General features: G+C 41.1%; 1 protein-coding gene across 3 annotated transcripts in view; it reads left to right on the top strand.

The window, feature by feature from the left end:
* Window positions 1–1389: 1389 nt before the first annotated feature.
* Window positions 1390–21317, top strand: part of LOC117424695 (uncharacterized) — a 56870-nt gene continuing 36942 nt past the window's right edge. For all 3 annotated transcript variants that reach the window (XM_058992842.1, XM_058992843.1, XM_058992844.1), the window contains exons 1-4: window positions 1390–1507; window positions 11144–11341; window positions 15070–17380; window positions 20788–20997. In XM_058992842.1, the coding sequence (XP_058848825.1) occupies window positions 1505–1507; window positions 11144–11341; window positions 15070–17380; window positions 20788–20997 (2722 nt within the window). In that variant the 5' untranslated portion in view covers window positions 1390–1504. The remainder of the gene's footprint in view (window positions 1508–11143; window positions 11342–15069; window positions 17381–20787; window positions 20998–21317) is intronic.

Here is a 21317-nt window from a genome sequence, read left to right on the forward strand (position 1 = left end):
CACACCAGCGACCCTTGTAGACTGGCCAGGCGCCTGTGGGCCTACCTGTAAGCTGTGCGGTCCTCCAACGAGATAGCGGGGCTGCAGAGTGAAAAGAAGCCAACGTTTTAGAGGACACGTATGTCCGTCTTCGTCTTTCCCAAGTCCCAAATTAGGCTTTCCAAATTGGGGAGGAAAAATAATTGCCGATTCCAAATTTAAAAATAAATAAGTAAATAAATAAATAAACTCTCTTGTTTCTGTATTACTCAATTACAAAAGAAAAATAAAAAAACAAACCCAAAACAAACTTGGAGCTGGCATGGAGCCCCCCTCATGCTGAAATAATTTGGTTATTAAACCATGACTTGGGAGGAGGATATTGCATCCACTGTACTTAGGCTCTTTCATATGAACATTTCCAGACTTTGAAACCCAATTATTGACATCTGTATTTTATTTTTCTAAAACAGTATAGCATACAGGGGGACTGAAAGCACTCCTGTTGCAGAGGATAACAAGCATAGCTGTGTTGCTACTGAGTGCAATAAAGTGGAGAGATCTAACAGCCAGCAAAGTGATTCTGCAGCTGTCCGAAAAAAACCAAAAACAGAAACGGGGCCTGAATAGAGGGCTATACCCCTCCAAAAAACAGAACTCTGCAAATACAAAATACACATTTAAGGGTTTTGAATTTGTACGTGATTTACATTATTACGGATTGGAATTTTTAACATTTTGTTCAACCCTAATGTATTTCACCCAAATCTGGTCAGAAGAAGTGTCAGATATGTCAAACCCCTCCAGCAGTACCCAATGGCTATTCTCATTTGTTTCCCGATTTTTTTATTTCCAGTGTTAATGAATGGGCACTGTTTTTGTATGCACTGATGTAGCCCCCCTCATTCCATCAGTCTGCATGTACAGAGGCAGCAACAGGGTAGCCCTGTGCTCGGAGCACTGCCTTGCACACAGCAGGAAACTGAAGAGTGCAAGATGAGTGCTTCAACGAAGTGAGCATGCAGGAACCAGGCTATAGCACTTAAGGTCAAAAAGCTTCTCAGACAGCTTGGCAATAAGAGGCTTATTTCCGTGTAATTGTAATTTGTTATATTGTTTATTATCTGAAGCTAACATATTGTGTTACACTGAATTTAGTTTCCTATTGAATCAACAACAAATAAAAAAAAATAAAAAAACATAAATCAGTGCTTAACACATTCATAAGGCTAGGTTGTTGATTCAACGGTCGCTGTTGTGTGTGAGAGTACCCCTGGAGGAGCCCCGGCTATAGCCACATGTGTCAGGAGGCAGATTAGCAGGAGCTGTGGTAGGGGGGCGGGAGGGGGTTGGATCACAGTGCCATGCTTTGTGAATGCTGCTGCTGCAGAGTCTGCTTGGGTATATCATCATTAAAGCACTGAGCTGCAGTGTGGGGAAATACCACAGATTACTACAGGGAGCTACAAAAAAATCACCAAACTGGATGCGCTGAGCAATCAAATAAGGATATGCGCTGAGGAACATGGTGAGTCTAAATTTCAAATCTGTTTGTATCATCTGCTGTTAGTTCAGATTTAAAAAAAGTTTTTTCTTCAATGGAGAGGTGTTGTGGTTGGGGGGAGGAGGGGTCTTTGCTACACTGGAGGTAGTGTTAGGATGACAAGGTAATCCATCTAACCAGATGTTTCTGTCACTCATTGCTGTTTGTCTGGTACTGCAATTCAGAGAGAAACATGTTTCAAACTACAATGCAAGGAGATTAACTGGGATTGATTTGAATATTCCAGAGTTAGCTAAAAGCTAAATGAGAGGCGTAGGACCTGTCCTTTGCTACAGAACGTTCTGTGTATTCTGAATGTGTTTTGATAGGGTTGAGTGAGGAGCATGCTTAACCAATACAACTCATTTTACATTGTGTGTTTTTTTTCCCCCACTGTAGGGCTGTCTTGTTAATCTGGGGTTAGCATTAATAATGACACATCTTAACAGAAGAGTTTAAAACGCGGTGAATGTGTTTTTTTTACTGCTGCTCCAGTAACTACCCCTGTATGTCTGGAGCTGGTGGCTGTTAAATATATCCCATCATGTGTTTATCGTAATTTGCTGATTTTATGAGTCAAAAGACGTCTTTAGAAAGCCAGCATGCTGGAAATTTCAGACACTGCCTTGCTATTTTCTTTCCATGAGTAGCTTTGATTGTCTCAGAGTTGTGGGAGTGTAAAAAGCCTCAATTCAGTTTAAACACTGGCAATACAGCCGTTTTAAACCAACTAAGTTAGGAATTTCTGCATGCTTTTCAGAGCTCAATAAGCCTAGTATAAATATTTCTGGATGTCAGACTTTAAACAGAACAACATTGCATGACAAAAAGCATGCCTCACTGATTATTTGCTTGTACACACGTCCACATGCTTTACGTTACAGTCGCTATTCTCACAACAACGTTTGGCAGGATAGTGCTCAGAGCTCTAAACTCGCTCTGAAGTAAAGAAACTGAAAACAAATGCTTCATTGAACTTGAAAAGGCTTCACTTATAAAGTGAGCATTTCAGTATTGATGTCATTGTTTGAAATAGTTTCCTGTTAGTACACCAGCCAGATTGAATTTGTTGCGGATTCCTCTGGTAATCATTTGATGTCATCCTAACTGACGTTTTCCTTTCATGCTGGTGCAGCACTGTTTCCAGCTCTCTGCTCTGTACCCAGAGTACATCCTGCCTTCTCCTGTCTGCACTGCCAGGCACATTTAATAAACGTGAGCCTGCACATGTTTGTTGTTAATGCTGTTAAGTGTATTTCATTTTCCAGTGATGATGGAAATACTTTTGTTATGCAGTATCTTGGTATGCGTTGCAGAAAGGTAGAAAGCTCTTTATTGATTCCAGTGTTTCGTTTTATCTTTGCTCTCATGCCACTTCGCTGCCTGAGGTTCTTGTTCTTTTCTGCTCTTTCACTAAATGAAACGGTTCCTGACCTCGTCTGGGTGCTCTTTAAAACTCCCTCATTCTTGCTGAAAAACATGCTGCACATTCACTGTGTATCAAAGGACTGGAACAATCTGAATGCAGGATCTACCAAAGCTTTATCAGCTTCTCCTGAACAATTACAAATAATAATAATAATAATAATAATATGCATCCTAGTGAGCTTCCGATATCTCTATTCTATTAAAAGACTACTTAACCCTTTTCTGCCCAGTGTCCAATATATTTGACATTGAGAAAATAAGCATTAAATAGGCCTGGGAACATACCCAGGGCAGTAAAGGGTTAATATCCCTGTATGTGGAACACCACTGGCCTGTCCAAGTACACACATCTGCACCATTCATTTTATAGATGTGATAGTTACTGTACCGGTAATGTGCCAGAATGAAAAGGTGAGACGTAGTTGTAAGTGACTCTGCAGCTGATGCATAGTTCACACACCCTAGTCTCTGTACATCGCCTTGGATAAAGGCGTCTGCTAAATAAAAAAATAATAATTTCATTTAAAAGTTGTGTGGGTATTCACAGAATGGTCTGTCTTCTACCCTGGCTCTTGTGCTGTTTGTATTTTCCCCAGGTTGGTGTTCAGTGTGCAGGGCTGTATGGTGTGGTGGTGGTTACACAGTTCTCATTCTGTCCATTCTTTGTGTGCCTTTCTGTTACTCCTATCTAAAATATGAAAAGATGGTATTGGCAGTGTGTTTTACATGCTCAGAGTGAAATATAACACACTGTCACGTCTGTGATTAAAGTGTGATAATGCCTTCACACTTTGCCATCTGCATGTGATTATAAATGTTGGTATTTGGGTACACCCTTTGATGGTGTGAAAGACAGTTGCAATAAAAAAAAAGAACAAAGGAGACTGGGAAAGCCTTTAACAGGAATTTGTTGGTAAAAATGCCTGCAAGTAGCCTTCAGCTTCTCTGGTGTGAAAAGCCTGGAGAAAGTTACTGCAGAACATTGCATTTCTATTCACACTCCTTCTGTTGCGTTAAAAGCCTGTTTTGGAATAAGGAGGTGTTTATTATTTGGATTTTTACTGTCCTAATAAAATTCTGAATGCTTCATTAATGGGTCAGAGTTAAGTTTAGGTATAATTTAGTGATTTTTTTCACATCCTGTCTCATGCCTTCTGTGGGCAGTACACAGCATTTTGTCTGTGCTTTCATAGAATTTCACAAGATTCAAAAAGACGAAACAAAGGATTTAATGTTCTTCAACTGCCGGGACAGAAGCCAGGTCCTGTAAATGTGATAAAAATGATGAATCATCTTTTTCGAATGACCAGCCCTACTGTACCAGCCCTGTTGTTTGAGATTATTGGTCACTGGAAAAGGACTACAAGGGATGTTTTAGAGAAGAAACGGGTCTCCAGCACAGAACCGAGTTTGCTTTGGGTCTGACACCTACAGTGTGACTTCAGACCCCTTTAAGGGAGTGGGTACTGCAGCTGTACTGATTCGTGCAGAAAAAAAAAGCAAGTGAATACATTCGCTTGTACTGTACTTGATGTGTGCAGTAGAGTCCCCATGCTCATCAGTACCCCCTGCCCCCCATTTCTCTCTCTTCTCTAACCCAAGGCAGTTTCTATCCTTATCTGTGAATCAGCTCTGAAGAATCCCACAAGATCCCCCTTTTTACCAGAATAACAAGCAGCATGTGTTGTTCAGGGTCGTTTTTTTTTAGTGAATTTATAGACTAACAGATATTTCAATGTAATCACCTTACACAGATTAGACGAGAGCATTCTATGTTTGATTTCAATGTTCGGTTTTATTTATTCTTGCAAAAAAAAAAAAAAGTGATGTCTTTGTGTAGATTAGATAGTGAATTTACAGAAGAGATACAGGGGAGGAACACCTGTTTAACTGAGAAGAAAGGCTTCTGAACTTCAAGAGGAATAATGGCTTACAGTTTATAGCTTATCAGCCCTTATCACCTTGTTCACCAATGGTGTATTATTCCATTCTGTTTATTCATCATCTGTGGTTAAAGGTGAGCTCAGGATGCAGCTTTGTTAGTGATGAGGTTACAGTAGCTGCATGGTGCTGAAAAGGGAACAGGCATTCCAGGTCAGCTGAGGGCACTACAGAAAGGTTTGTCATTAAATGTATTTTGTTTCTTTGAGTATACTGTAGTATTTCTAACTTACAGAATGGACACTGGGGGGCTCTGGCACTGTAGGATTTGCACAGTGATGGTTTCGTCAGACAGAGGAGGTCCGGCTTTATCAGGGATGGAAATAAGACTCCTGTTGCATAACAGTTTTCACCCATTCCATTCCAGGCTTTTCCATGAGCTTGATTAGACACAGTGTATCGGTAACAAGGTGTGTCTTATTACTCATAGTAAAACCAGGAATGCATGTATGCAATGGATCCCATCCCTGCTTTGTGTTGAGAACAATGAGCTGACAGGAACTCATGTTTCTGACGTGGTGACACAGACTCTAAACCCGCTGGCAAGAGGAAGACTCGCTGTGAATACGACCCAGACCCTTCTGTGAGAACGTGATGGTGGACCAGTAGCTCTCCCAGTCCAACACGTGTTCAGGCATGGGAGGTGGGGGGGTACTGTAGAAGCATTACTGTACAAGTAGGGGCATCGAGGGGGGGTGGCAGACATGCACAAATGATTCTGAGGTCACTGATTAACACTTTTTATTTACAAAGAACAGTGCTGCTGGTGCAGCTTCTCATGGGAACGTTAGGATGTAGTGAGTAGAACACAATGTTTGTATTTGTATTGTATTATCAGGGAGGTTGCTCAAAGCAGCTAAAAACAGTTTCTAACTAAAGCTGAAGACAATGTCAACAAAGTAATCATACTGTAGCTCCTCACAGTGTGGGCTACCTTACATAGTGGGGCTGTGTACAGTAGCTGGCAAGGTACCATTCATTATCATTTAAATTACCTTTGTTTCACAGGAAATCTCTATGTTGAATAGACAAACTTTTCAGATACTTCCTTCCTCAATGTACTGCACGCTAATGAAGACACTAGCAGAAACATTTGTCTGTTTCTTATAAATCTCTTCCTCGTTTGCAATTGCATTATGGGATATATTTCTTTTTTATTTATATAATTCTGCAGTACTTCATTTTGTAATCGCTTTAGTCATTTGGGTTTAGGTTTTGGAAAGTTCTGCCTTTTGTAATTCAGCATCAAGTGCTTGCTCTTATCTTTTCGTAATTAGGATTAAAGGACTCAATATTCACAATAAATCTCGGGGACCCCATTAACACTGTTAGAGCTTGTGTATTACAGGGTGACTTTCTGAGACATTGAAGTCTTTGCTTTGTTTGAAGTGCAGCAGTTGGCAGGTTATCAGAGAGAATATCACAGGATAAATACAGAAGAGCCGGGCCTCTCAGGAGGCTTTCATGCACGTTAAGCACACTCGTGTTGGTTTGTACTTGTGTGTTTTTATTGCTTTTGTTTTTAATACTCAGGTTTTTTTGGGTGGTGAGGGTATTTTGTTTATTCCCAGTAGCTGTGGAACAATCAAATAATTGCTAGGGAGACCGTTTGCAGGTAAAGATTTGAAGTCTTTGTAATATTTGTTTGTGTTACTGTAGCGCTTCATTGTTTAATTGCATTCTGTAAAAAGAAAAACTGGCTTAGTCAAGTAGTGAAATGGTATCATTGCAGCTAAAATCTGTTTGGATACTGTACATAAGATGTGCGTTCATTTAGTTGGCTCTTGATTCCATTTCTTTAGTGATTATGGGGTTCTTCTTTTTGTTGCCTTTTGAAAGTTGTTGCAAATGTACAATAGAGTGGGATACCCGATATGCAAAGGTCTTGTAGCCTTTGCTGTTGAAAATGTGTTTATTGTTTCTTTAACGTGATACCTACTGCACTAAAGGTATGTTTATAAGACACTGACAGCACAGTCTCTTTCAGTTGTGCTGTGCTGAATATCCAGTGCATGTGCTGGTCTCGTAGTGTATTGCAGCAGCAGACGTGTCCCTGGATTCTAGCAGTCTAACAGAGTAAATGCTGGAGCATTGCCTAGCTCACTTCAGCACTTCTCTTATCCGTACAGAAAGCAGCTCGGCTGCACCACACCGCAGCGCAAGGCAAAATGCTCTTCACAATATGAATTGGTCTCCCGGGGTTCTTTTTTTTAATGCTTCCTGCACACTTAATATCGTTTTTTCTGGATTAACTTCTGAATGCTGGTTTTAGAGGAGCTGTTAATCTTATTACAGCACATTTGAACTTGGGTCGTGCTGTCAGGAGAAAGCAGTTTTATGCCTGTCTTTATTTTAGAGTCAAGGTAAAATCCCTTGTGTTGTAATCATTTTTCACCTGGACGTGTTTTATAGCTGTTATTTTTTTAATTTTTTTATTGCTGCTCAAGTGCCATTTTCAAGTACACCCTGTTTTAGTTTCTTTGTTAAAGAGCCAGCTCTCGACTGCAAACCATGTTGTCAGATGAAGAGGTTTTACTGTTACTGCTCTGAAGAAACGATCAGAGCGCCGTGCACGAGACCTAATGTCACTGTAGGAAATGTGAAATCTATCATGGTACTCCTAAAGCCAGTGTGCACAGTCTGCCCTGTTCCTGAACACTGGTGGAGCATCGAACAATACACAAATAGAGCAGGCATGCTGCACAGTGTTAAAAATGCAAACTGTGCTTTTCTAAAAGGGATTGATAATAATGCCAAGCTGAGACTGCATTACCTCCATATAGGAATGATTTATACTGTAAATATAAATGTATTTATTTTTACCAGCCCAGGAACATGCACAGACTTGTTTATAAGAAATCAAACAGATATAGCATTAGTGTAAATAATTCCATTGGCCAAGTAAATTGCTGTAGCAACTGGAATACATGCTGTGCACAGGTACTGTAAGGGAAGACAGGTTTGGATATCCTAACCGAATGGGTGGGCTGATTTATGTGCTCAGGTTTAGGAGCTACTTGCTGAATTGTTTTTAATGCTAAGAGGGTTGTTGCGGCCAGGGCCGGGACAGGGTTGTTACCAAGACAAGAATATTCTTTTAGACTCTACCATACTGCAATGCCTGCTTCAGTTGACTGCAGGTCTTTTTTTTTTTGATGAAGACGTCTGGTGAAGTCTAATGCTATCTTTTTAACCCTTTCAGTCCTGAATTATTCTTGTCGAGCTGAAGAATAAACTATACATATGAATGGGACAATTGTTATTCATTTTTCTTCATATTCTACATTTCTGCTCTACCTCAGACTGGGACCCAGGAGTGCCGTGATGTTCCAATGGGATTTCAATGGCATGTGTCAAGATAAGGACGGAACGTGTTAAAGCACAGATGAGATGCCAACTTTATTTTAATAGCCCTAAACGCAGCGCTGTTTTAACAACTTTGTTTTATGGTTTCTCAAAAGGCAGTTGGATTATGCAGTAGGCTGGGTATTTCAGTGAGGACAAGTTGTGTTCGGTTTTCATGGTAACGAACAAGTTACCTATTTCTTTTTTCTTTGCAAACCAGTTTTGTGTCAGGTATTGCAGCTGACTAATATCTTGATCTTTTAACAATGTAAAAATGATAATAAAAAGGGACCGATATATTGCTGTACTTTTTATTTTCACACAATTCAGTTCTTGTGCAGACAGACAGCGTAAACGTTTGTGTTAATTGTGCTTTGATACGGCAGTTTCAGGAACACCATCTACATCAAACTGTTTACAGTGCAGATGCATCTGAAATAATACAAGCAGCACTGGCAGAAACGTGATATAGAACTTTTGAATTGTAGAAGCATAGCCTATATAAAATTTCTCTTCATCGCGACGGCTGCAATCTGCTTCTGATTACTGCAGTAGAATACAAGCTGTGGTCGGTTTCCATGATGTAGTGGTTCCAAGTCATCTACCAATATAATGCCAAGATTTTAAAATTGTCATCGTAGCCAGTGTTATTATTATTATTATTTATTTCTTAGCAGACTTATTTCTTAGTGTTAAGAACTTGTGTCACTCCTTGTGTAACTAAATCTTTTATCAAGGGGACTATACTGTCCATGCGTCTAGTGATTGAGTTTTCTTTACTGATCACATAGTATAACCTTTATTTTTTAACCACTGTCTTCTAAACTGGTGCTGAGGCAGTGTGCTCTGTGCTACAGTATACACTCCATGGAACCTCTCTCCCTGTTGTAGTGCGCCCCCCACTCACTGATCTCCTCTTGCTTCCACTGTACTGCGTGTGTATTGTCATATGGAACTGTAGCATGAAATTGCTTCCTCCCTCTGTCTCATTAACCCAGTTTCCCATATGTATAGAGGAGAAAGAATCTAGTCATCAATCAGAAAAAAAAAAAACATATTTCAAAACCTGCGTATGGGGGGCTCCCGAGTGGCGCATCCAGTAAAGGCGCTTCGCGCGGAGTGCAGGATGTGCCCTATAGCCTGGAGATCGCAGGTTCGAATCCAGACTATGTCACAACCTACCGTGACCGGGAGTTCCTAGGGGGCGGCGCATAATTTGGCTGAGCGCTGCCCGGGTAGGGAGGGCTTAGGTCGGCAGGGAAATCCACGGCTCACCGCGGATGGCCGATAGGGCGCCTGTGGTTCTGCAGTGGAGCCGCCAGATCTGTGTTGTCCTCCGGCACTATAGGTCTGATGGCATTGCTGTGGATCTGCAGTGCGAAAAATGGCAGCTTGGCAGGAGCACGTTTCGGAGGACGCGTGTTCCAGCCTCCGTTTCCCGAGTCGGCGGGGGGGTTGCGAGTGGTGAGCCGAGGATACAGATAATAATTGGGCATGCTAAATTGGGTTGAAAACCGGGGTAAGAAATTGGCGACGACTAAATTAAAAAAAAAACAAAAAACTGCGTATGGTACTTTCAGAAACACCTTTTTTTGTCACTTAATAAAGTTTTAAAGGCGATTTGAAAATCCAGTTTTAGAAACATGTTTAAAATGTTCATGTTTAGGGTTAACTAAAGGCTGCTGGCTTACACTTAACTTAGACTACCAGGAATTACAGCCCGTTGTTTATAGTAAGTTACCTTTCGTGATGATGTAAACCGAATACTCACGCACCTATTTTAAGGCTGAAACTGTGGGTTGATGTTTGTTGTTAAATTTTGTTTTTCATCTCTATTCAGTTTATTTATTGACATACTGTACATACCGGTACTGTGCCATGTCATTGCCAAGCTGCTATGGTACCGGCATATCTACTGTTTATTTTCTGCTGTCCTCTAACTTTCTGATCAACAGCAAGTAATTTTTACAGTATTTAATTACAGACTAGAAATACTGGTCTAGTTTGTGATTTGGAATGTCACCTTTTTTTAGTCATTGACTCTTTACCTAGAATTAATTAATTAATGTGACAGTATCTTGGAACCACCCATAAGTGAAAAAGCATTCCAAGCATTTGTATGCAGCGAGTTCTGTTCCTAAAGCAGGATCACACTGACAGACCGGTTGGATTTGCTGGCACACTCATGCTATATTGCATGCACGTGTCCTGGTCGCTTATTTGGAAGGTAAAGGTATTTTTGAAGATTTAAGATAAACCGGATAATCATGAACAAAATAATTATGGAAAGATACGTTTATGCGAATGGTATTTTAACATTGTTGCTTGCTGTACTGTATATAACCCTGCTGTTTGTAATAGTTTCCATGTTGCCTCTGGATTACACGGCAGAGTGAACCATGTGCTTTCTCTTGCCTTCTCTTTCTCGTCCCCTGACCGCTGTCCTGTGCCGCCTGCACTAGCCTGTTACAGGAAGTCTACAGGAGAGGAGAGCTCTGTGAATCTGTTTGGACAGCTGCACCTGTCATTCTGTTACTGGAGTATCCCGTGGGAACCTTATATTCAGGGCATGGAGCATACCCCTCGCCAAACAGTCTAGTCAGTGTAGAGCAGAGCAGTTAACGTGTGCAGCAGGGAGCAAGCAGCAGACCCTCACCTTCCTTTATTTCCCCAATCCTTGCTAATATCTTTAGCAGGCATCGGTCTCAGGTTTCCTCCTTCGTGCACTGATCATGTTTCAGAAAGATTTTTTTTTTTTTGCGCTATGTTTTGAAAAGAGACCCTCGATTTAAATCTCCTTCAGGTATTTAACTAAGGAGTACTTTTTTTTTCCCTAAAGCAAGACAGAATGTAAATGTGTGATTACCCATTTGTAAGTTTTATTTGTAATTATTCTTCTTCCCGCAGGATTGTGACTCGCTCGACAGCTGCATACAGAGCACCCTGTCAGCACTCTACCCCCCGTTCGAGGCCACTGCTGCCACAGTCCTGTGCCAGGTCTTTGATGTAGTGGAGAAAACCTACCGTGGTGACGGACTGCGCTATCTCATTGATTTCCTGGTCCCGTCCAAGCACATCCTTCAGTGCATTCAGCAGGATGCCTGTGTAAGTAACTGCACCGATGGACTTCATTCATAAAACATGTTGAGCAAAATATCACAAAATATCTGTTTAATGACTAACCCACAATTAATTAAAAACTGCTGTAGCATTTCATCAAGTAGCGTAAATGCATGCTGACGTTCATAAAAGGCTAAAGCCAGTGGTACTCCTTTTACTTAACAGTGTCAGCAAATTTGGCTTTTCATTGTTGCTCTTCGGTAGTTCGGTTTACATTGAGACAGCGGTAGGAAAGCGAAGATGTTATTGCAGATCCTTCTCCAGCCAACCCTGCAGATGGCTGCTGATTGTGAACAGGCTTTCTGGCAAAGCCCATCCTCTCCCAACAGGAATGCCACTGGAGCAGCATGAGGGTCTCCTACAATCAACAGGGAGGCTGATGAAAAACAGTCAAAACAAATAGTGAAGCTAACAGTATGAAACGTGCCATATAATCGATATTATAGAGCAACTTTATTTTGTAAAATAGATTAAAAACATAGCTGGGGGGGATATTATTGGTTTGTATACCAGCGGGGGGGGGGGGGACGACAAAACAAAACAAATATATATATATATATATATATATATATATAATTTCTTTTAGTCATTTTTCTTTCATGGGTTTTAGATAGTTCTTCTGCAGTTTCCACTAGTATGCTAGGCAAAGCCTTTCTCTAGTTAACCATTACCCCTTCATTTTCAGAGTGGTGTTGAGGGGGTGTCATGGTGACCCTCATTGAGTGAGCGTGCTATTTTTACGACAGAATTCATTCTACTGTTGCTAACATTGCTAGAATGCAAGGAGCTGCAAATCCCTTTTGCAGATTGGAATTGCTTTCAGGACAACATTGGAGCATAAAGCAAAGCATTGTATAAGCGACTGTGAACCAGCCCATCTTGTGCAGGAGGAGTATTTAGGAATCCTGCCTTTTTTATTGCATGTCAATGAGAAGACCCTTTGCTGTTGCTGTGTCCCCATACAGCCGGATAATAGCGGGACACCTTATCTGCTTACAGTTTCATGAATGTAGTTTGCAATATGTAGCCTAAATCATCTCGGTACTGAAAGCTGAAAGCATAATGCTAGGATTAAATCATTAAAATGCTGACCTGTGATTCCTGTGCACATTCAGACACTTGACCTGTGTTGAATTAACCTCATTACATCGCTGGAGTCCTACTGGAATTCAACAATTCATCCAGGCTATTTAAATTCATTACAGTAATGCAGTGTTATCATCAGTTAAACATGCTCGCAATAAATTTGTATTATCGGTGTAACCACACCTCACCCAGACTTACAGGCCAGGAAACTGTTAAAAGGATTTCTTTTTTTTCCTTCTCATTATTTGTAAGTCATCTTAAATATGCAGCCTTGGTTTTACAAAGGTACTTTGTCTGCAGTGCACGCTAAATGATTCATAAATAACTGCTCCATTGACTGGCTATTATAGTAAAAGGGATGCGTTTCAGACCCGTTTAGATGATTTCCCCAAACAGCATCAGATGTCTTGTCTCGAGCACTACTGGGTACTCTGAGTAAGATCTTACAAGGTACCACCCAGAGCCATCAGACACTCAATAGCGCTACATTTAGGCAGACATTTAGAGGAGAAGATGATTGAAAGCGTATTGGAGGTATCTGTTGTTTCTTCTCTGATATCGAGTGGATCTTGTGATGCTGTGGATATTTCATCCATAACTACAGTATAAAACACTCGATAGAAAATGAAAGGGCATTGAAAAAGACTAGTCGGAGCGTTTATCATTGAATCTGTCAACTTCCTTTTAGCATTTCTTGAAGTTACAATGTACAAGATGTGATAAAACTGCGGACATGTCTTGATGAACTCGGTGATGTGACAGTCGTGTTGCTTATGCAGAGTGAGCATCTTCAAGAGGCTTGTGATTGATATCACTTTGCGTTATTGTTTAAACATTGCTTGTACAGCAGCACAGTAAGATAGAGTCTGAAAGGCTGGATAAGAATCTTTCATTTCCTGTTGGGGGCCTCTGCTGCCACTGGGTTGGAGAACGTCAGTGCCTATAGGCTACTCCTTGTGCTCTGTCTAAAAACCTTGTGCTCCTCTTTTAGTTTTTGCCATAAATATGATCTGACTCGCAGGAGAATGAGGAGTTTTCATCAGATAGACACACCGCCCTGTTTCTGTAAATAATAAATAACCAAGTACAAGACAGTAAAACAGACCGACCTATGTGTCCAATTGTTTCATGTGACGCAGAGATTTATAGATACTGTTACATGCTGTTACACTACTGTTGAACATTGGCAAGTTCTCACCTGCTAAGATCCGGCTTTTCAAAGCAAGGTTTCTATGAGTTAATTCAGTGTACCCTCCAGCCTGGAAAGCATCCCAGAAACGTAGTTCACGATGTTCCTTTTGTAGCCATTAATAAACAGGCTGATCCTTTTTACAGGGCTGTACTGCTGTAGGTGTTTTACAAGGTGAATGTAAGTGATCCCTAGTGTGAGAAGAACACACCTTAGTGTTGCCATCAGGGTGCCTTGGCTCTTAAAATTGCTGTGTATTTTTTTGGCAGAAAAAAAACCTAAAAAGCAGGATGAGACCAATCTAATTCTAAGATTGAAAACTGTTTGGATAAACTGTTGCATTCATTATGTGAATTCAACTTTACTGTGAAATATCTCCCCGTCCCCATCCCTCCTCAACCCATCCCCTCTCCTTCCCCCTCTGTCTTTCTCTCCCCATCTCTCTCCTTCTCTCTCCCCATGACTTTCTCCTGACACTCTCTCTCTCTCTCTCTCTCTGTCTCTCTCTCTCCCTCCCTCCCTCTCCCTCTCCCTCTCCCTGGACCTCGATGACCAGCTCTGATCAGATCTTTGCTGATTGTTGCTCAAATCTTCTGCAGTGTGGGGGGCAGCATCTATCCACTCATCACCACCAGCACCAACCCCTTCCTTTTCACAGCATGCAACTGTATATCCACATGCAGGAAGGAAAGCTAACTTTGAAAAAAATTGGAAAATAGCATCTGATAAATAATGATGTTCTACCTGTACCTCTCATAGCTATGGTTTCACAGGGGTAAATATCCACTGACTTCCTATATGTAACCAAATACACTAAATCAGTACAAAGTGACCCTCTGTAGGGTTTGCCATTGCAGACTGCAATAAAGTTCCATTGTTACAAGAGCTTCAGATGGAAAGCTAAAAGAACCCCTGACATATTAAAGACTGAATGGATTTCATTATAGTTCTGTCGATGGGGTGCCAACAGTGATCCTCTTCTGCTTCTTGCACCTCCTGTTGGATTCATTTCTAGTCTAGTACTGGATTGTGTGCACATTTACAATATTTTCAATCTATGCCTTGACTGAATGCTGTTTTATTTATCTGATTGATTGGTCTAAACTTCGCTTATAAAAGCTTATCACAGTATTTGCAGTTTTACTATGCTTTCCCCATGGTTTTGCTATGCATTTACCATAGTTTACACTAGTTTGTCATGTTTATCGATACGTTTTGTCATACCTCGTTTTTCTTTACAATGCTTACCTATTCTTTACATGCTTTCACTATGCTTTATTACACTTTGCAATGTTTTTACTATGGAAAACATTTCTTAAGGGTTGTATATAATAGTCGCTGAAGCAGTAGAAACATGACCACGTTTAGGTGTTTTTTTTAATGGCACATTCCAGATCAACATTAATAACTCCTTTTTTTTTTTTTTTTTCATTCACAGTTCCAGTACTGTGGGTATCTCTTTCGTCATGAAGGCTGGCCTTTGTGCATTCATGAGAAGATTGTAGTCCAGCTGGCTTCCCTAGACTGGCGATCCCTACAGCCGGGTGATTTCTACATACAAGCAGTACCGTACCTGAAAAAGACCCCGCGGATAGTGTTGAAATGCTTAGCGAGGGACGGGCACAATGTAGAGGAGCTGGATGTGCCAGAGATAACGTACACTTCCATTTTCACCACGGAATGGCTGGATTCAATTAACCGGGAGCACATGGGAACAGCTCTGGAACACTGTCTCTTATCTACTGACAGCAACATCTTTCGGGTGCCTTGGGAGGAGGTGGTCCGACCGGAGTTCAGGAACAAACCAAGAATGATCGAGAACGTGTCTGGGATCACTAGGGCTTCGGGTGACGGGACTTGCCCGAAAGCATTGCAGGAAAGCCAGCGCATGACAAACACTTCAGACCCCTCGACCTCCGCGGGGCAGATGCAGAAAGGATCCGACATCCGGAGGACTTCCAGTCAGCCCCGCTTCGATGCGATGAACTGGTTAGACCTCTCGGATAACATGTCAGAGGAGTCTGACCAGGACCTGGAAGGGGAGTACGTCGAACTGGCGGAATTTCCCTTGTCCAGGTTTTTCCCACAGAAAGGCTCTTTGACTGAATCTATAAGCCTGAATTATAGAAATCGGAATAAACCAAAGACTTGCTTGGGAGCAAAAACACCTGACTGTCAGAATAATAGCACTTGTTCGCAAACCTTGATCTGTACAAACCTTATAGAACAGAACCTGAACGCGTCAAGCAGGTTCTGCTCAAAATCAACAGGCACGTCTGTTGGCGTAAGAAAAGACAGCCTAGCGGAAGAAGGGAAGGTGAACGGGACAGTTGCAGTGAGAATAGACAGCACTTTAAATGATATAGAAGGTATAACACAAGGGGTTGTTACAGCTGTGCCTGATTCAGATTCTCTGAAAGAGCCAGGTTGTATCAGTGGTGTTCCTGATGTACAGGGCTGTGGAGAGAGCTGCACTCTGAACAAAGGGCTGCCTAGTCACAGTGGCAGCTGTAATACACACTCGCCAAGTCATGAGAGCAACTCTGATGATTCACAGGAATGCAGAGGGATTCCAGAAAGAGAAAAGGAGGTGGTTGTTGTTGTCGAGAGTGGTAATAGTTGTCCATTAATCACAGCAGATATGATACCCAGCCTAAGTGACACCCATGACAGTGCCTGTAATGAGCATGACAGCGCACTGATCAATGCCTCTCCTGCTTCTTTCACTGAACAATCCCAGCAACAAGCAGATGCACAAAGGGAGTGCAGCAGCAATTGTTGCCAGTTACTTACCAAGAGCGTTGATCCCCCACACACAGCCAGCCCAATACCCGAGCTCATTAATCCCTTGTCTGAACCCTCAGATGTGAGCACCTCAGCAGCTAGCCCATTGTTGTTTAGCACAGACCGTGCCGTGTCTTGCAAGAAGACACATGGCAATGAACTGGAACCTGGTCTCTCCCATTTTAAAAGCACTTCAAAGGAACAGGTAGGCTGTTCAGTTGAAGGGCAGGACCGAGACTGTGTCAATGGACGTGTTTGTAATGGGGAGGAAAGGCTGCAGGAGGCTGATCTGGTAAGCGAGGACTCGGCTAGTGTAGAATCCACAGAGGCTGTAGAACATAATGACAATGCTGACAGGACAGGACACAAAGGGGTCATGCATGGACATTCCACACAGACCACAGCACATTCACAGCAGGCTTTATCGCATTCGGGAACACCTGAAGAGGATGGCGTCTTGCCTGCAAGCACAGGTGATAGAGACGCGAAGGAAATCGGCTGCCCGTTGCAGGAAGTGAGTTGCACGGAGGCTTCTGATCAGGTAGAAACAGAGCACAAACCAAGCACAGTTGCACGTGAGGACAGAAGTATGGAATGCGCAACAGAGAGCTCAGAAATCCCTTTTAATAACAGTGTGGCCGATAGAGAATCGGCAGGATCGCATTCCGTATCAGATCTGACATGTTCGGAACGTCCTGCTGGATTACACTTAGAAAAGAATGGCGATGAGAGCTGCAGCGATAAGTTGGCTAATACAGTGGCACTGGAGGATGGCCATTCATTACCAGCCACAGTAGCACAGCAGCAGAGACCAGAGGATGGTGTGTGTATAGGTGGGACTGGGTTCTCTGAGACACTTGCACAGGGCAGGGAGGAACAAAGAAACGAGCCTGAAATGACACTGAAAGTAATTCCCAGTTCTGTAGGTGGGGATCAAGAAACTTCAATGGAATCACACCAGAAAGGTAGACAGTATCTTCAGTGTTTTACATATACTTTTCAATTATCTATTCTTTCCTCTCTCTCTCTCTCTCTTAATGATGTACTGTACAAAGTTTCCATTGAAGTGAAATGACCATAAGGAACCATCCTACCTGAGCTTCACCCACTGCCACTGCTGCCCAGTATCCTGTATTAGTCTCATGTTGTATACAGGAAAGAATACCAGCAGGCTAGACAACGAATCACATACTGTATATACAGAAAATTCAAAAACAGCTATTTCTACCATGCTATCTGAAGAAAGAGGAAGTAGAAACTTTGTATCTAGTTATTAAAATAGTTAGTTTTGAATTTATCAATTACTTTTCTTCATCATTTTATATATGTCCTTTTGATTTCTGTTGCAGTATAAGTTTAATTAGTTATCCTATTTATGCTGACAGGATTAAAATAGACTGCTGTCTGTTCTAATTCTAGACATTAAAAAGACATTTTAACAGTGCCTGCCTGAGGGCTGTAGCAGTCAATTACAGAATATCACTCTGTGTGCACAGGTTCCACAGTGAGGTGTTACAGTGCCTCATGGCTCTGTTTCATTCTGTGAGAAAGGAGATAGTAAGACATTATCCTTGTACTGTACTCAAGCAATACAGCAAGTTAGGATGGATATTATTAAAATGAATAGTCTTTTTTTTTTTTTTTTTTTTTTAAACTTTCTACTCTTTTTCCTTTATTTTTTTTAATGTGAAGATTGATTGATGAAGGGTTGAGATTTTTTTTAGGGTATTTTCCTAATTTAATTGTTCTTCCCGCAGGGGGGAAAAAGTAAAAAAAGATACAGTAGTAATTATGATTAGGTCTATTTTTACTGTTGGTTTTGCATTAGTAGCCATGTTCTTCTCTTAATGATCTTGTTGAAAAGCGAAATAGGAAAATGTGTTTCTAAAAAGAAAATCCCTGCATACTTTTATGTTCCACCTGCTTCATGACTGTTGCCCTGCGCTGGAATGGAAATTAGTGTGAAGGCATGTTGTTGATTACATTGGATAAAATGAAAACCAATCACGGTTATACTTAAAGGTCGTGCTGGTTACTTCCTCCCCTATATTCTGACAAGGAAGTCGTAAATCAGAACTCCAAGGGGATCCTTCCAAAACACTGTGGAAAGGAAGATACACACTATGAATAGGACTGATTAGGGGGTGATAGATCATTCAGAACTTAGGGAGTCATGAACAGTCATTGCAGTTGGTTTTAATATGTAATATGTGTACATTCTGTTTCTATAGTTCCTAATATATACTGTCAAGCGTGATACTTTTGCCCCTTTCAACAGTCGTTATCCTCGTTTGTGAATACCAGCTTTGCAAGTATTGCTCTTGCCCATATCTTAACTGCATAGATTTTCTGCATTAGCATGCACATTTTTGCAAAATCATTCCGTTCAATGTTCATTAAGGGTCAGCTTGTGTGATCGCTGGTGAAGCCATCAAGAGAGCTGGATAGTGAGATTCTGTCTTGTTCTGCTTCCTATGTGGACATCAGAGAAAGAATAATGATACAGAGGTATTGTCTTTATTGGATTAGTGTTCAGTACAGTGGCTGATGGAGGTATCTGCATTATTTTTAAACAGACTAAATAATCAGTTTGTACAGCGTTAAAGATATTTTTAAGGAAAAGTAAGATGTTATCTGTTTGCAAGAAACATCTGAACTGTTTAAAAAAATATTCACAGAAAAGTTATGTCAAAGAGAAATGATCAAATATAGTTACTGTGGTTTAACCTCGTAAATCATACCCATTCACAACAGCTTTGGGTTTTTTTTTTTTCCCAGCGGTCGTGTAATTTAATAGCAGTGTTTACTTTTAAAGTGGGAGAGGTGTTAAGTAACATGGCTGCAAGTGGTGCATAGCAGTGCTGGGCTGTGATTGCAGTCTGTGTTAAGAGACGATGACAAGTTTAGTTTGTTGTTTTCAAAATACATAAGAGATAGATAGCACTGCTTCTCCTGTGTCCAGGTGGGTGGTACTGTACGCTTGAGCGAGAAACAGTCCTGGAAAAGAAAAAAAACATAGCAAGCTTCAAAGAGCTCATTAATGTGTTACAAATAGCCTGCTGTAATCACCACCCTTGATCGACCCATTGTTTGTTAATTTAGCATGTTTATAAATCACAGCCAAAAGTAAAATGTTCTGAAAACAGACGGATAGTTCTACTAGACGGATAGCATAAAAATGCAGTTGTGTGATCAGAGCTCTGTTTCTCACACACAATAGATTCATTCTGCTTCTGTAAAGACATTCCTTATGGACTTGACCTTTTAAACACAAGCCATCTCAGTAGATACACACTAAACTTTGGAATTAAAAAAACTTAGACATCATGTACAGCACAATGCAGTATGCCCAGTTTGAAGTCCATCAACGAAAAATCAACTATCCAGAATAATTTAAATAAAAAGCTGGAACCTCTACAGTTACTTTTACAATACGAAAAGAAAGCAAAATGGTTCACTGCCCAAAAAAATATTAGCTGCCAACAATAATGAATTTGAGGGCAAAGTATACAGTATATATGAAGTCTTTTTTTGTAGTCAAAGCAAATCGTTGTATGTTTTTTTTCTTCAGTACTACAGTATGTCCTAACCATTGTGTCAGATTTTCCACTTGTTTGTTTGGCAGGAAGTATATCCACTTGCTGTGCAGGGCTCAGCTGTCAGCACATTTAATTGACACGATCTCTAATAAGTCTCGTGCATCTTTCTGGCAGAGGCCATTGTTGTATATCAGCAGTGGAACAGTCTATAAAACAAGTGCCAGGGCCCTGGAAAGCTGAACCCGCTAGTGCTTACTTACTCAGAGTCATTGAGACAGCAGGTTAAGTCTCCTCTTGACAAATTATAGGGCAGACCCCAGGGCCTCACTCAGAAGTTTCAAAGTGAATTGATACCAGCTGTGGGGTATGGATTCGGAGAGTAGCAGTCTGTTATATAGGTGTTATTTTATATTACCGTATCTGGAATTCTAATAGCATTCCTCTCCAAAACAAGACTTCCAGTTCTGTGTATAGAAAACGGGAGTCTACCTGACTTTCATAGCTTGGCGGTAGGGCTTCTAGAATGTTACTGCAGTTTGTAAATTTAAAGGTATGCCTTTGCACTGACAAATCATCCTTTTCAGCTTTCATATAGGATTTACTTTTCTCCTTCAAGCATAAAAGTTTCTGAATCTTTCCACTACCAATCCCATCGTTTCCCATATACTGTACTCTGTGAGAGTACTGTAGATGTATTGGAACACAATCTTTCAGATCTCCCACTCTTTAACACTACAGATCTAGATGTATTTAATAAATACAAGTGCACCTTTAAGGATATGTGTGTCTGGCTCCTCAGAATGCATCAATGCATTTGTACCTTTTTCTCGTAGGTGTGGAAGAGCAGAAGGAGCAGGCCGCTGAGGCCCCTGTATCTCCTGCCAGGCAGCTCTGTGAAGCTGTGAGCCGGGAGGAGAAAGTGGTCCTGAAGCACCAGGAGTCTCTCTCTTTTATTCCCATCTCTTCAAAGCTGCAGTCTGTACCAACCCAGGCGCTGGATATCAACCCTGCTGTGCTGGACTCGGGAGTGGTCTGTTTGCCTGGTGTGTGCCAGCACTGCAATCGAGACTCCCTGTCTATTCTCAAAGCTGCTGCTTTCTACCAACATGACACATAATACATCTATTTTTGATTAAACATTTTCCTTTGCTTTATATTTTAGAAAAATGGCATCCTCATATGGGGTCATCATGCATTTCCATCTTCCATATGTCCCCATGTAAAGACTGGAAGAGAGTTTTTTTTTTTTTTTTTTAAATCCGTCCCCATATGAAGTCACCATGCATGAAAGGGTTACAAAACCTGCAATAAATAACTCAGATATTTGCTTTTATGGCTTCAAAGTATACCTCATTTGGTACTT

This window comes from Acipenser ruthenus, chromosome 19, assembly GCF_902713425.1.
Source record: "Acipenser ruthenus chromosome 19, fAciRut3.2 maternal haplotype, whole genome shotgun sequence".
NCBI classification, from domain to species: Eukaryota; Metazoa; Chordata; class Actinopteri; order Acipenseriformes; family Acipenseridae; genus Acipenser; species Acipenser ruthenus.